Raw genomic sequence first — 15,222 nt, 5'->3', positions numbered from 1 at the left:
TTTGTGAATTGTTATCTGAATTTCTCTGGTGAGTTTTTGTTAACCAGTTTTTCTCTCCAGAGGTCTTCCCATTGATGAAAGAAGAATGTCTTCCCGCTTCGTTTTCACTAGGAGTTCCTCAAGTTACTAATGCTCTGACTCACCCGAGGAGGATGGCTTCTCTGGCTTTATAGTTACCTTCACTTTAAATAAGGCTGTCCAGTCCCTAGTCTATAATTGATGTTTTTACCATTCCCATTACAAAGGCATTATTCACCTTTTTTCCTTTGAAGCTTTAGTGTTTAACCATTTAAGCTATGCTTTAGGTTTTATATCTTTAGATCACTATATGTATGTTTAAAATTAAGGGCAGGAAACATATTAGTGAGAAATCTATAAAGTCAAACTTTTGGAAAGGAGCCTTAAATCCTAGCTGGTTATTCCTTTAAACCCCCTACATTTCCTGAATTTTTAAATCTATCTGAAACCCACATAACAAATCTGGAAATCCAAAATAACTTTCCCATATTGCAATAAGTTTCCAAATTCTGTTAGGGATTCCCTGTTCGAATCCTTAAATGGAAATTATGGAATAGTCCTCCCTACCATGTGATCAAAGATTCACTTTCTGTATTCACAAATAGTAATCAAACATTTTTTTGTAATTCAGAGGACCAATAAAATGCCTAAATTTTTCCCTGAGTAAAAAGGACAAGATTTGTATTTACAATCATTCAGAGATTAATGGAGTGACCCCAGGACTCGAATGTGGCCCTGCTATTCTGTGTATTTTTATTTTCTTCCTTTTTTTTTAACAGTGGAGGGTCATTGTGCCCCAGAATTGAAAAATTGAAAATATGAACTCCAGTGTTTAATTTCTTGACAGAAAGAAAAATCCATGGAATTCACCTGATTACTGAAAACTAAAATCTGAGCTATTTATGAGTAACTCCCTCCAGGAAACTAAAAAGCTTTCCCTCCCTGAAAAATGAACTCTCAAGAGCTGGTGCCACTCCTTTCTCCCCTTCACTGTATAAACCATGAGATCTACTTTTGGCTGAACCTTAACTTATAAAAGGTTTTTTAATTGAAAGCGTTTACTAAAAGCCTTAGTGGAGATATTTTTATTTGTGGAATAAATGGGATGATGTGAAGAATAACTTCACCTACAGAAGATGGCAAGAATAACTTCACCTACAGATCAAGCTGTTGTACATTATTAGAAATGATTATCTTTTAATAGCCCTGTAAAGGTTTTTCTATCCATTCATTCAAAAATATTTATTCCGTGCCTACTATTGGTTGACCACTGTGCTAGTTGATAAGGATACAAAGATATAAAATATTTTCACATACTCTCGTTTTTGTCCAAGTCATTAAATCGAAGAGTAAAATTCTCATAGTTCAGTCACAACTGATTAAATGTCAGTGTTAGAATCTCTATACCTCTAAGTGGACAATTAGTCCTGTCTTCTGACTCTCCTGGGAAACTAAATGCCTAGATTAGTACCTTATGTATATTTAACAGGAACATCATCATTCATTCTTGGATGGCTAACAAAACCAACCGACTCCTAAGCCAGAACAAAGATCAAAGTACAAAACCAGTAAGATCTCTTTAGAAATCTTTACATATGTAAATTCTACTCTTTCACTAAAACAGATATAAAGAATTTTTTATCACTAATATATTATTTATATATAATAAGATATAAAATGAGGTTTATATTTTATATAATGGATATAAAATCTTTATATATATATAAAGAACATCTGTTCATAAGATACTTCCATGATAAAACTGACATTAAAAAATTAGTTTCTTTAAATAGCACCTACTTTTGGTTAGATATGATATACACACACACATGTTACACATAAACTATGCCCAGATAGGTCAAGAAGTTGTCTACTAACATCCAAATGTCTTTTCAGCAGTTTGTAAAATACTTCTGTCTTTATAAAGAAACATCAAGTTCTAGTTTGTTAGTTAAAAAAATAACTAGATAAATCCTACTTAGGGGTGAAATTAAACAATGTATTTCCCTGGATTCCACCACATTTGGTACACCAATGACTACTGTGCTGGACTAAGAAAGGTAGGAGAAAAAGCACATGGCACTGCGCTTAAATATTTAAAATATTGCTGTTAGGGGAATACCCTGGTTGCGCAGTGGTTAGGTCTCTGCGCTTTCCACTACCCCGCACTCCACGCCCCTCCCTCTTCCCCAAGCCTCTCCGTGCGGCCAAAAAAAAAAAAAATCGCTCTTCAAAATGTTAAAAGGTAATCAAGTACTCAAATTAGAAAATGGAGCACATAGATGGACTAAAATAGTTAAGTGCCCAAACTTTTCAGGTAGTATCTTTCTTGGCAGATTATTTAAACTCTTATACAAATATCCTTCCATATATCTTAGTATACTTTATAAAATGAGCTAATTTTATAATTATCTTAGTTCAAAGTACTCAGGTAAACTCAAATTGTAAGGAATTGCCTGGGAATTAAATGATGAAGGCCCTTTCAGGACTGAGAAATATGTCTTTTGTGTTTGTAATTTTTGATGCAATTAAAAGTTTAGATTTTCCTCACATGACCATAAAGCAAGACCTTTCTTCAGTGGTTGATATGTGGGTGACATAACGCAATCACCACTAGGAGGAAGAATCAAGGATTGTTGGAACACACAGATACAGAGAACAGAGTAGTGGTTACTAGAGGGAAAGGGGCGCAGTGGGGGGAGGGAAAAATGGGTTAAGCGGATCAACTGTATGGTGACAGATGGAAACTAAATTTTTGGTGGTGAGCACGCTGTAGTGTATTCCGAAGTAGAAATATGTTGTACATATGAAACATATAATGTTATAAACCAATGTTACCGCAATAAAAAAATTAAGAAGAAGAATTGTTGGGTTTCTGAGATAGGTAGGATTTCTGGCTGGGATACCTGTGGTGCGTCAGTGCTATTGTCAATGCTGTTGACAGAGATAGGGAATGTTGGAAAAACCAGAGATGGACACTGGGAGAAGGGGAAAGGATGGGGTCAAGTTCAGATGATGAGCTCCCTGTGCAGGCAGGAGATTTTTGTACCCAGTTCCTGTAAGCAGCTGAACGTATTTGTCTGGCGTTTAGGACAGCCAAGTCTAGAGAAATAAACGTGGGTGTCCTCAGCCCTCAGAAAGTTGTTGTAAGTTGTGCAATTTAGTATTACTGAAAATGTATTAGAGAAGGCAACAATTCTATTTAAAAATTTTTGATGTGGACCATTTTTAAAGTCTTTATTGGCCAAGAGGTATGTGGGATCTTAGCTCCCCAACCAGGGATTGAACCCGCACTCCCTGCATTGGAAGGCGAAGTCTTAACCACTGGGCCACCAGGGAAGTCCTGCAACAATTCTATTTAATCCCACTTCCACTTTATAAAATCAAGAAGCAGAAATGTAACGGTTTTCATCTGCTCAAAGGACAGTTCTCACGTCTTTCATTGCAAATTTTCTAGAATAGATCATTCCTGTATCTGAAATGTTTAACACAAACTTCCACACATTTTCTTTTATGTCTGTTTGGTATCCTAGGCCTTTCTCTATGTATTGATATTTTCTTTTAGTTGCCAGTAAGATGTAGCTCATTTTAGAGACAACTCTGATAAAAAGCAATTAAGATCATAGGAGTAATATATATTTAAATGTGCTACACAACATTTTTGCTTACATTTAGCTCCCCCCAAATTCACATTATTTCATCCTTCCATATTTCTTATGCGTCTTTCTGTCTGGTCCATATTGTATGCATCGTTTTGTCCAGGCATAGATACCTGCTGAACAGGTGAATAAAAGGAGAAAATAAGCAGCATGAATTTTCTTATTAGTATATAGTGTGTCATATGTTATGCTGTAGGTTATATGTTGTTTTGAATGTTGACCCCGTTAAAAAGCTTCCATGTGCTTTATGTGTCACTTGCTGTGTAGATTCATCACTATTTTTTGAGAACAGATCTCATCTTCTTATGCATTTAAGCACTATCTTATAATTCATTTTGATTCCCTCACGGTGCCAATCACACAAAGGCAGACAGTATTTGTCTCATTAATACACGCCAACTCCTTCAAGTTACAAAGCATATCAAAATGTGTGCTACAGTAATAAAAATATGGAAGATAAAATTTCAGTTCAGCTTTAAAGGGCAATTAAAAGATTTGCCAAAGATGTCTTTACAGGGAACACCTCTCCTAAGATAATTAAGATATTATTTGGCTTTAAAAAATGTCATTCATATACATTTCAAGAATACAGTCATTTTGTAAAGAGAGTTCCACTTGTATTAAATGTCAGCTTTCGGCCTAAAAGATGCAGTGCAGTTCTAGTGATACATGGCTCACTCTCTTGTTCCTCAGCAGGGACTGTGGTAGGTTTTAAGGCAGAGATGGAAAATCAGCAGTTAGAAGCAACTCTATCCGAGATTTTGCCTGGGCATATTTACTGCTCATAAACTCACTCAAGGGTTCTACTTTGTAAGATTTTTTTATGTGAAATAGAAAACATAGAGGGTTTCACTTCTGGGTTGTTACAGTCAAGCATCAAGGCTGCTTTTGTCCTTTCAGAGACCATTTCCAGCTCACTCTTAACCTTCTGCTTGGAAAAAAGGCCATTTTTGTTTTTCCAATTGTGACCGAAGCCAAGTGCCTGATGTACATTGAGGCCAAACATATCGGAGTTTGGAGCAGAAAAAGGTTTACTGCAGGCCAAGCAAAGAGAATGGGGGGCTCGTGTTAAATAAAAAAAAAAAAACCCAAACTCCCCGCTGGGTTTCAGGGAAGAGTTTTTAAAGTCAAAATTTGAGGTGAGGGCACAGGGTGTGACTTTCTTCTGATTGGTTGGTGGTGAGGTAATAGGTCAGGGCTTCAGGAGTCTTGAGCTCAGCCTGAAGTTACCATCCTCCACCTGCTTGGGGACCTTAGTTCCTGTAGAAGAACTCAGAGATGTACCAGATTGTTATGTGTATCTCTTCAAGAGGAACCACGACCCTGCCCCTTCTCTGCACTGTTGTTTCTTTACTGCTTTTCCTTTCTTCCCATTCCCTCACTTCCCTAATTAGTAACATTGAATCTGCCCTCTGGAACTCAGGGAAAGTCTAGGAGGCTGAAGCCTTTTCCTACAAACAAGAAACGGGACAGGAAAGCCTTTTGCTGTGTACCCCACAGGTCCTGCTTGTTGCACAATTTAGAGTAATAAATGCATCTACTTTAAAGACTCAGTTATAATTGGTACTAACAACATTTCACATATTACATTTTGCAGTGACGTTTTAATCTTTTTGGAAAACAGCAAGACCCAGCTGTGGTTAAATCAGAATCTGGGAACAACACCTGACAGGTGGCCTTTCATTTTTAAGGTGGAGACAATTACCTCCGTATCATCCACCATCACATCTTCCCTTATATAAGTTACATGCTTCTTCAGGATTTCCTAGGCAACTTTAAATTTACAAACTTAGAGCATAAAAAAGGGACAGGAAGACCCAGATCTGTTGGTCAAATAGTTTTCCTTGGAAACTTTGTACACATTTCTCTATATACTAGGCTCAAACATCATTAAGAGAATATGAGTGTGGACAAAAAAACATTACCTACCATTTCAGTAAACAAAGAATGTTGCCTGCCTTCAAGCCAGTAGCCACGGTGCCATCCATACCAGTGCGCCCTAAGGGGAATTCAGGATGGAGAAAAACAGGATACTGGCCCTAGATAATTAAGATATATATCAGAGGAATAATTTCAATGAGCCCAGACTCTTGCATCCCCCCATACATAGAAAAGCACTAAAATCACTGAGATCTTTTTTTGTGTGTGTGATTAGCAGTAATCTTTTGATGTCTGACTACATTTTTGTTTTTTCAGCAAAAACTCCTATATATCCTGGCCCCTCCCTTACCTCTTTGGAACAGTCCCTCAGAGCTATCTGAGAGGCTGTTGCCTGGGCTGTAGCCCTCAGTAAGGTCCCCAAATAAATATATTAATATCTCAGAACTTTTAGGCTGTGTGGGTTTTTTTTTTCTGTTGAAGTGACAGACCAAGAATTGCAGGAGGAAGCAAGAGATCTCGATTGCCCATGAGTTCTGCCATGGATGCACAAAGTAAATGATTTTGATGGAATCATTGATTTTTCTCACTTATACAAATGGGATTGTTAACCTCTCATAATTACTGTTGGGCACACAAGCCCTCCACAAACACCTGGTTTACCTTATTGCTAACATTTCCATTATTCACTTTATTTTCAAGGTGTTTTTTTTTTAAATACTCGTAAAGACTAACAACTACATAGTTTCAGTTGCTCAACCAGTTTTGCTGCCTTGAAAAGTATCGTGGAAGAGGTAAGGTCTCAACTCTTTCTCCAATTTCCTTCTTTCTTTCTCTTTTTTTCCTCCAATTTCTTCTCATCAAAATTCTTTCTGATATTCAACATGAGGCTGTACCTCACACTTTTATTTTAGAAGGCAGCATTCCTTATCATTCTATTTCTCCCTTATATATTAATAATCCTGTTTCTCCCTTATGTATTAATAGTTCTATTTCTCTCTTAGGCATTAACATTTTATTTAGATAGGAGAATCCCTTTTTCAGTTGTTTAAGCTTGATAATACAGCTTATCCAGATGTATTACTTACCATGCTAGGCTTATACATTATTCATATTCTTTAAGAATGCCAAAGGCCATCTAGTCCTTGTTACAAACATAACATTTCTTGAAAAAAATTAGGAAAAATTATATCCATATTTTAAAGATGCTTTAGAAAGGAAAAGGACTTAGCACTTAATCCTACATATTTCAGTAAAATCCAAAATTCCTTGCTTCATGCCCTATGTTTCACTTGCAGCATTTTAAATAGTCTGCTAGCCAGGGTTTAAAGAATGAACCAAAAACACATTCACACAGCATGCGTCACAAGTAGTATTTATGTTAAAGTATATGCACCAAGACATATACTACCAAATGTCAAATAGATAGCTAGTGGGAAGCAGCCCCATAGCACAGGGAGATCAGCTCGGTGCTTTGTGACCACCTAGAGGGGTGGGATAGGGAGGGTGGGAGGGAGACGCAAGAGGGAAGAGATATGGGGACATATGTATATGTGTAGCTGATTCACTTTGTTATAAAGCAGAAACTAACACACCATTGTAAAGCAATTATACTCCAATAAAGATGTTTAAAAAAATTAAAAAATAAAGTATATGCACCAAGCCCTAGTTCATATCGAAAGGCAGGACACACACGCACGCGCACACGCACACTCTCTCTCTCTCTACATAAAGGGAAGCACCTTTGTGTTAAAAGAGTGTCCTCCCATAATTCTTAGCAACATAATGCATCCTTGAATGAAACATCAACAGAGAATTTCCAAATAGTAAGGACTCTTGGTCTGTGATTAAATAATGGCATTCACAACTCAAACTTGCCATGTTTTAATTACTTTAACACATAAATTCCCTAGTGTGCTAGATTTACTTGGTTATTCTAAATGGCCGAATTAGTCTGTAACATACCACAACTATTTAAATCACATATGACCAATAGTTAAGATTTTTAAAAACCTATTGCCCTACAGAACCATACTTCCTTGCTGTGTGATGCTCAGGGCTTACCTTTCACATATGCCCTATCTCTGTCATGCTTTTCACATAGTACAATGTGCACTATGGAAGTCACATTAAAGAAACAAGTGGGAAAAAAAACTCATTGAAAACACTTTATTATAAAAGTGTGCTTTATTATAAGGAAATTTTAAATATAACCAACAATACTGAAAATAATGTAACTGGCATTTACAGCCTTGGTCAGAGTTCTTTATTAAACAGGCATGTATAGTTAACAATCAGCTTATGCAACAAAACAGGTAACCTGAAAAAGTGAATAAAATTGAGAATACAGAATGATGAACGAGGAATTTGGGGTTCTTTGTGTTTTTTGTTTAGCAGACATGGCCTTTAAAATCTGAAATAGAAAACAAGTCCTCTTCATGTAGTAAGCTCTCTTCCTGCGGGAAAGTTTGCAAAATTGTTAAAACTGTTCTAAAATGTGGCTGAAGGTATACTTTACATACTTCTTATATATACATATCTGATTAACATATTTTAACCACGTTTTCATTATACAAGCAAGACCATAAACATTCTCTAGTAAGACCACACTAGCCACAGAATCTTTTTACCCATGTATATATTTCTTTGAAACATGTTTCCCAAAATTAAATTGCTCATTTAAAAGGGAACAACTGGTTAGAATTAATCTCTCTAGACGTTGGGGTCATGTAGGCCTAGAAATCATGTAAGAATATATTCCTTTGGTTGAACATAATTAAATTCATTTTATGTAGCAGAATAATCATGTCAATTGTCAACAAAAATCTATTCAGTTGAGTTCATTCTGCACTTTTGAGAGTCTACATTAAAGCAAGTGGCAAGGCCTAATGGTGTATATGGAATGGACAGAAATTCCTTTTATGTTTATATATGTTTTACTTATAAAAAGTTATTTCTCCCACCTTGGAGGAAACCCCTGGGAGCAGATGTCTGAAAAGGATTGTATTATGTACATCTAGTGAAGAACACAGAGATATCTTAAGGGCATGTTGATAAGGACCCCAAATATTTTTGGTATAGGAGACTTTTTTTTTAGCATATATAATAAGATCTTAGGCTTTCAGAAGACAACACATAAGTTTAAAGAGCATTTAAAAATATTTGTGACAGGGATTCCCTGGTGGCGCAGTGGTTGAGAGTCTGCCTGCCGATGCAGGGGACACGGGTTCGTGCCCTGGTCTGGGAAGATCCCACATGCCGCGGAGCGGCTGGGCCCATGAGCCATGGCCATTGAGCCTGCGTGTCCGGAGCCTGTGCTCCGCAACGGGAGAGGCCACAACAGTGAGAGGCCCTCATACCGCAAAAAAAAAAAACAAAACAATTTGTGACATTAAATGTCAAACTCAAATTTTTAAAGATAACAAATACAGAGAACTGCAAAATGGAAAAAGGAAGCATAGATAGATGCTTTATGAGAAAAATAATGACCTTTCACCTAAAAAGAGTCTTCCCTATTATTGTAATGATTAAACTGCCTGTCCTTAAAACCACTGGAATATGTAGGTTACTGACATTATGCCAAAGAAGTCAAAAGGTACTTTATTGCAAAAATAGAAAAGGTCTTAAAATTGCATATGATGTTTTATACCATTTCACCAATAGGCCAAGGCCAGTACATAACTTACCAAGCCAGAAAAACTCGAAAACAAACATTACTAAGTTGTACGTACTATATATAGTGAGTTGTAAAAAGAATGTGATGCCATGCTGTATAGCATGATTCACTGCCAAGTTCCCTCTTACATGGGCGTAGTCATAACATATCAATCTGAGTGAGTCAAAATGAACACACATTGCCTATGACAATATCCTTTAATTATCTTCTTAAACACAGATACTTTCAGTATATTATAATCATCTGAATAAACCTTTCAGTCAAATCATAATTTTGTGGAGTAGAAAGTCATTTTGTCAGTATGTCGATATTGTTTTGATCTACTCTTTTAGAAACTGATGTTAAAGCCTATTGACTATTGAATCACTACTCTGTTTACTGATACACTGTAAATGTAAAAAAAGGAAAAAACCTGAAATCACAGAAAATGCTTGGCATCTACACAAACACATTCTCAGTGGACTAACCACTACTGTGTAATTTTGTCACTATAGGTCTTCTTGCTCCATACTTTTGCTTCATGCAGTGGGTTCAACAATATCCATGTTTGTTCCAAACAGGGCAACTAATTGTTCTTCATAGGTAGCGATGTTCCTTTTCATAATTTCCATGCAAGGTCCCAAAAGCCTTTCAAATGCTTGCACATCCATGGCTAAGAAGAGGGGAGAATAAAAGAAAAATAACACTCTTTGCAAATCTGCAGAATTTCTAAGTCATTTATGGTATCTATTCCGCATATGTCAATGACGCAATGGCATTTTTAGATAAATATCAGATACAAGAAGAAGGCATAAAGATAAAAACATTCCACTTCGGAAAGGAAGCAGCCAGTGTCCCTTGGCAATATGATGTCCTATTGGTGGTTCCTGATCCAGGTTAAAAGAATGAGGGACTCTTATGTCAAGACCTTGGAATTTTAAAAATAAACTAGTTTTGATGTCACTACCTTAGTAATATGAACTCAAGGGCAGCAAGGGAGTGCTTTCTATCTTGTTTTCCCTTCTCAGGGTTTACGATGCTATGTTGTGAAGAATCCAAATGTTACCTTTTATGATTTTTATTCTTTTACACTATGGTCAATTCAAAACGGCAGCCAAAATAATAATTTTAGCCACTGTGTAAGTATGTGCTCTATGTCGCTTAGCTTGCCTATCTCGAGCATTTTCTAAAACTGAATTTATAATATACACATGAAAATATGATCATACTATCATACAAATACAAATTAAAGTACTTTATTTTTTGCCTCTCAAATTTGCAGAAGTAAAAAAGGCAATGTTGACAATAGAGTGAACAAACATTGTTGCACTGCTGGTACATGTAAATAAGTACAAATAAAAGTGATCTGGCAATATTTATCAAAAACGATAAAAAGAAAACCCACTTCCAAAAAGCATTTCTCAGGGAAAGTCCTATATGTGGAAAAGTAGTCTCTGCATACACCCACACAAAAAAGCTCTCCCCGACCCCCCAAAATGGAGCCAAAACTCCCCAAATTATTTAACAGTGGGGAATGATTAAATAATTCATAATGTGTATATTTACCTAATGTTACAGTCTGATGTAATAAATATGAGAAAATGCCTAAGCTATAACGGATGAAAAAAGCAGTTTACAAAACTGTTTTAAAACAGAAAACCCATACAAATAAAAAAGATGAGAAGGAATTATAATAGGACGTGGAAATTGCTGGGCGGTGGCGGTATTGGGTGACTCTTACTTTTTCCTGTATTTCCATCAGAAATACATCTACATGTGGAACAACTCCTACAGAACCCCTACTGAACGCTGGCAAAAGACCTCAGACTTGCCGAAAGGCAAGTATTTCTGTATTTCTCAAATTTAATGTGAATATAATAATTTATTATAGAAAAAAATTAATGGGATTCCACTCACATCGCCTTTACTCCTACTGTCTAATACCTCTACTCAGGGAAATTACCTGTCAGCTTCTAATTGTCTTCTTTTTCATCCAAGTATAACCCTTGATTAATATTATATTATTTAAAACCTTTGAAAAAGTCAATTCTCTAAGAAAATTCTGAGGATATTTGCAAATCTTAAGAACATCGAAGCTAAATTTATGCTACTGAACTGTGGATGAAGAGCACAGAGGGGCTAATTACTTCTGAATCATTTCCTTGAAGAAAATGTCACCTAGGGACTTCCCTGGTGGTTCAGTGGTAAAGAATCCGCCTTACAATGCAGGGAATGCAGGTTCCATCCCTGGTCAGGGACCTAAGATCCCACAAGCCACGGGGCAACTAAGCCCGCACGCCACAGCTACCGAGCTCACGTGCCTCAACTAGAGCCCCCGTGCTGCAAACTACAGAGCCCACACGCTCTGGAACCCACGCGCCACAACCAGAGAAGAGAAAACCCACACGCCACAACTAGAGTGATGCCCGCGCGTCGCAACGAAAGATCCCGCGTGCCGCAATGAAGAACCCATGCACCACAACTAAGACCCGACACAGCCAAAAACAAATAAAAAATAAAAATAAATCTTTTAAAAAAGAGAGAAAATGTCACCTATACTGATAGCTCCTGAACTATATTTTTCATTATTAAACTAAGTTATGTCTCATATATAAAATCTCAGCTATATATAGATGTCTTCCAGCTGAAGATGGCATTTCTGCTGAGCTGCTGTGTGGTACACAGAAGTAATAAACAGCTGAACGAGATTTTATTGTGCTCCGACAAGCTTGAACCTTTGATTCCTAGTACAAGACGAGTAAGTATTCTTACAGACATTCCAGCTTGCCCTTCAAAGCTTAGTGTACCTTATAAAAATGCTGTTTGAGGCTTCCTTTTTTGAGGAACACAGTGTATGTTGTTTATTTAAAAAATTCGATATAAAACTTGGTACTCAGGGTTCTTATTTTAACGACATACTAAAATGTTATTTCATGCCTATAAAAAAGAACACAAAATTATAAGTGTGTGAAAAATTTTAAAGGAAAAATGTTGGCTTCTACAAATCGACTTTATAATGCAATGAATCCTAACCTTGTTGTATTTTGTGGCGACCATAAAACTTGTGAACCCAGTAAGATAATCTGTACAACATGAATACGTACAATGCAGACAGAATGGTTTCAACCAGGGTAAGCATGCCCAGGGCTGCGGGAGTCCTACCTAAACATTTGACGGTCCCGATGGCGTGTGCGGAAGCAGCTCGGGGCTTGTTAGTTACCAGAGCAAGTTCTCCAAAGTACTGTCCCCGAGAGCACCGAGCGATTTCTACTGCACCGTTCTCCTCCGCCTCTGACTTACCCTGACGAGGTGATGGAAAGTATTAACTTTGACTCAGCTTAAGAAAAGTAAAAGTTAACCTTAGTCTAAACATCAGAAGGAAAATCTATTATGTTTCTTGCTAATATTTCATAGATTTTTAGGACTTACCTTCCTTTTCATGGTAATTTTCACTTCTCCAGATTCTACAATGAAAAAAGAATCAGCCAAGTCTCCCTATCAGAATAAAACAAAAACTGAGGGTGAAAATGCAAGTTTAGCTGACGGCAATCCCGGCGCCCATCACACCCCTGAAATCGATCCCACCATGATTTGCCTGAAAGGTGAAACCCCACAGGAGCAGGCTATGTCCCCTTCTAAGTTGAGACGTTAAGATCGACAATTACATTGTAACAACTTCGTTTGTAAAAAATTATCTGAAATGATATACTATCTAGCAAGGTATTTCTGCTAAAACTAGCCAAGAAAATATGGCAAACAACACTGAGGTAAGAATTTTGCCTGAACTGCAGCCTGGATAAAGCACATAAATAGTTAGAAATGCTAGCACCGTTTCCCAGCAGCATTGCCTCTGTCAGCTGCTCCCATGCTAAAATGTGCCACTCTGTGTGTCCTAATCTACAAGCATCAGCATGGCGACCCAAGATAACCCAGCGACTCCCAAATAGAAGGAAGCAAGCAGACTGCTTAGGGAGCAGTATGTGTGGGCCCAGATGTTTGTCCTGCATCTGGCTGGGGACCAAGCTCTAGATGCCAGTTTACTGACAAGCCACCTCAAGGCCCCAAAAAGATTTCTAAAAGGAAGTGTTGCCGTTTCTAACTACACATAGCCATATTCTCATTTTGGATTTTAAACAAACTGCCTTGACTTCCAAGGATGCCTTCTGAATTAAGTACAGTAGTATAATTACAGAAGATAGCAGATACTGACCTCCCTAAGCCTCTCTGGAGAAACTGAGGTATTTCAAAACTCTTTAGTACAATTCAAGAAATACGGTATCAGATTATATCACAAGGAATGTTGAGTCTCGATTATACTATACTATAGTGCAGACCTGTATGTTTACAAATGCTTAAAAGACAACTAGTATCTAAAGATACCTAAATTCTAAGTATAGTATACATATCTAAATTCTAAGTATATAGTATACATATCTAAATTCTAAGTATAGTATACATATCTCCTTTCCCTTACCTTTATATCAGGTTTTCATAAGAGCTTCATGTTAAATTTTCAAGTATCTTAAATCATAATAGGTCTATCGACAGCCATGTAATTTTGCTTTCAAAACGTGCTCAAATTGCATGTACAACTAATGAATTAAGTCCTGTAGGTTGTGCCAATGTCACGTTCCTAGGTTTGATATTGTACTAGCGATGCAAGATGCACTGGGAGAAACTGGGTGAAGAGTTCATGGGACCTTTTGCAGCTTCCTGTGAACCTGTAATTATTTCAAAGTCATCTGAAAACAATCATTTCAAAAGTGCTCTATACTTTGCGGTTTTTCAATTTATATCGTAGACCCTCAGCCTTGTTCTCTAATTTGTCTCTATGTCATCCCAATCTCTGACTGCGCTAATCTGTATGTACGTGGGAAGTGTGGGAGGATTGATTTACTTGTTTATTTGCCTTCTAAAATAATTACTCTTGAGAGACCTTCAAGATGGCAGAGGAGTAAGACGTGCAGATCACCTTCCTCCCCACAAATACATCAGAAATACATCTACATGTGGAACAACTCCTACAGAACCCCTACTGAACGCTGGCAGAAGACCTCAGACTTGCCCAAAGGCAAGAAACTCCCCCTGGTACCTGGGTAGGGCAAAAGAAAACAGAAAAAACAGAGACGAAAAGAATAGGGACGGGACCTGCACCAGTGGGAGGGAGCTGTGATGGAGGAAAGGTTTCCACACATTAAGAAGCCCCTTCACTAGCACAGACGGGAGTGGGGGGGTGGGGGGAAGCTTCAGAGCTACGGAGGAGAGCACAGCAACAGGGGTGCGGCGGGTAAAGCGGAGAGATTCCCACACAGAGGATTGGTGCCGACCGGCACTCACCAGCCCCAGAGGCTTGTCTGCTCACCCACCGGGGCTGGGAGCTGAGGCTCGGGCTTTGGTCAGACCCAGGGAGAGGACTGGGGTTGACGGCGAGAACACAGCCTTATTAAGGGGGCTAGTGCGCCACGGCTAGCCAGGAGGGAGTCCGGGGAAAAGTCTGGAGCTGCCAAAGAGGCAAGAGACCATTGTTTCAGGGTGTGTGAGGAGAGGGGATTCAGAGCACCGCCTGAACGAGCCCCAGACAAGGGCGCGAGCCGGGGCTAAAAACGTGGACCCCAGAGATGGGCATGAGACGCTAAGGCTGCTGCTGCAGCCACCAAAAAGCCTGTGTGTGAGCATAGGTCACTATCCACACCGCCCCTCCCAGAGCCTGTGCAGCCTGACACTGCCAGGGTCCCGGGATCCAGGGACAACTCCCCTGGGAGAACGTATCATCCCAAATTGAGGAGGTGGACTTTGGGAGCAACTGTAGATGTGGGATTTGCTTTCTGCATCTAATTTGCTTCTGGTTTTACGTTTATCACAGTTTAGTATTTAGAATTTATTATCATTGGTAGATTTGTTTATTGATTCGGTTGTGCTCTTCCTTTTTTTTTTTTAACATATAGGTATATATATTTTTTCCCTTTTTCTCCTTTTGTGAGCATGCATGTGTATGCTTCTTTGTGTGATTTT

The 15,222-nt window shown here is 38.1% G+C and overlaps 1 protein-coding gene across 2 annotated transcripts in view; it reads right to left on the bottom strand.

The window, feature by feature from the left end:
• Positions 1-8,930: 8,930 nt before the first annotated feature.
• PRKAR2B (protein kinase cAMP-dependent type II regulatory subunit beta) overlaps positions 8,931-15,222 on the bottom strand; it is a 107,744-nt gene continuing 101,452 nt past the window's right edge. Inside the window, exons 9-11 of one of the 2 annotated variants that reach the window (XM_024761138.1) lie at positions 12,640-12,705; positions 12,373-12,511; positions 8,931-9,883 (exon numbers count right to left, since the gene is read on the bottom strand). In XM_024761138.1, the coding sequence (XP_024616906.1) occupies positions 9,750-9,883; positions 12,373-12,511; positions 12,640-12,705 (339 nt within the window). In that variant the 3' untranslated portion in view covers positions 8,931-9,749. Of the gene's footprint in view, positions 9,884-12,372; positions 12,512-12,639; positions 12,706-13,719; positions 13,932-15,222 lie in introns of those variants that run through there. The other variant, XM_024761147.1, reaches the window with a different exon arrangement.

The sequence above is a fragment of the Neophocaena asiaeorientalis genome, unplaced genomic scaffold (genome assembly GCF_003031525.2).
Source record: "Neophocaena asiaeorientalis asiaeorientalis breed wild unplaced genomic scaffold, Neophocaena_asiaeorientalis_V1.1 scaffold508, whole genome shotgun sequence".
NCBI classification, from domain to species: domain Eukaryota; kingdom Metazoa; phylum Chordata; class Mammalia; order Artiodactyla; family Phocoenidae; genus Neophocaena; species Neophocaena asiaeorientalis.
The sequence above is the reverse complement of the archived record's forward strand: the minus strand, read 5'-3'. Positions and strand labels throughout refer to the sequence as shown.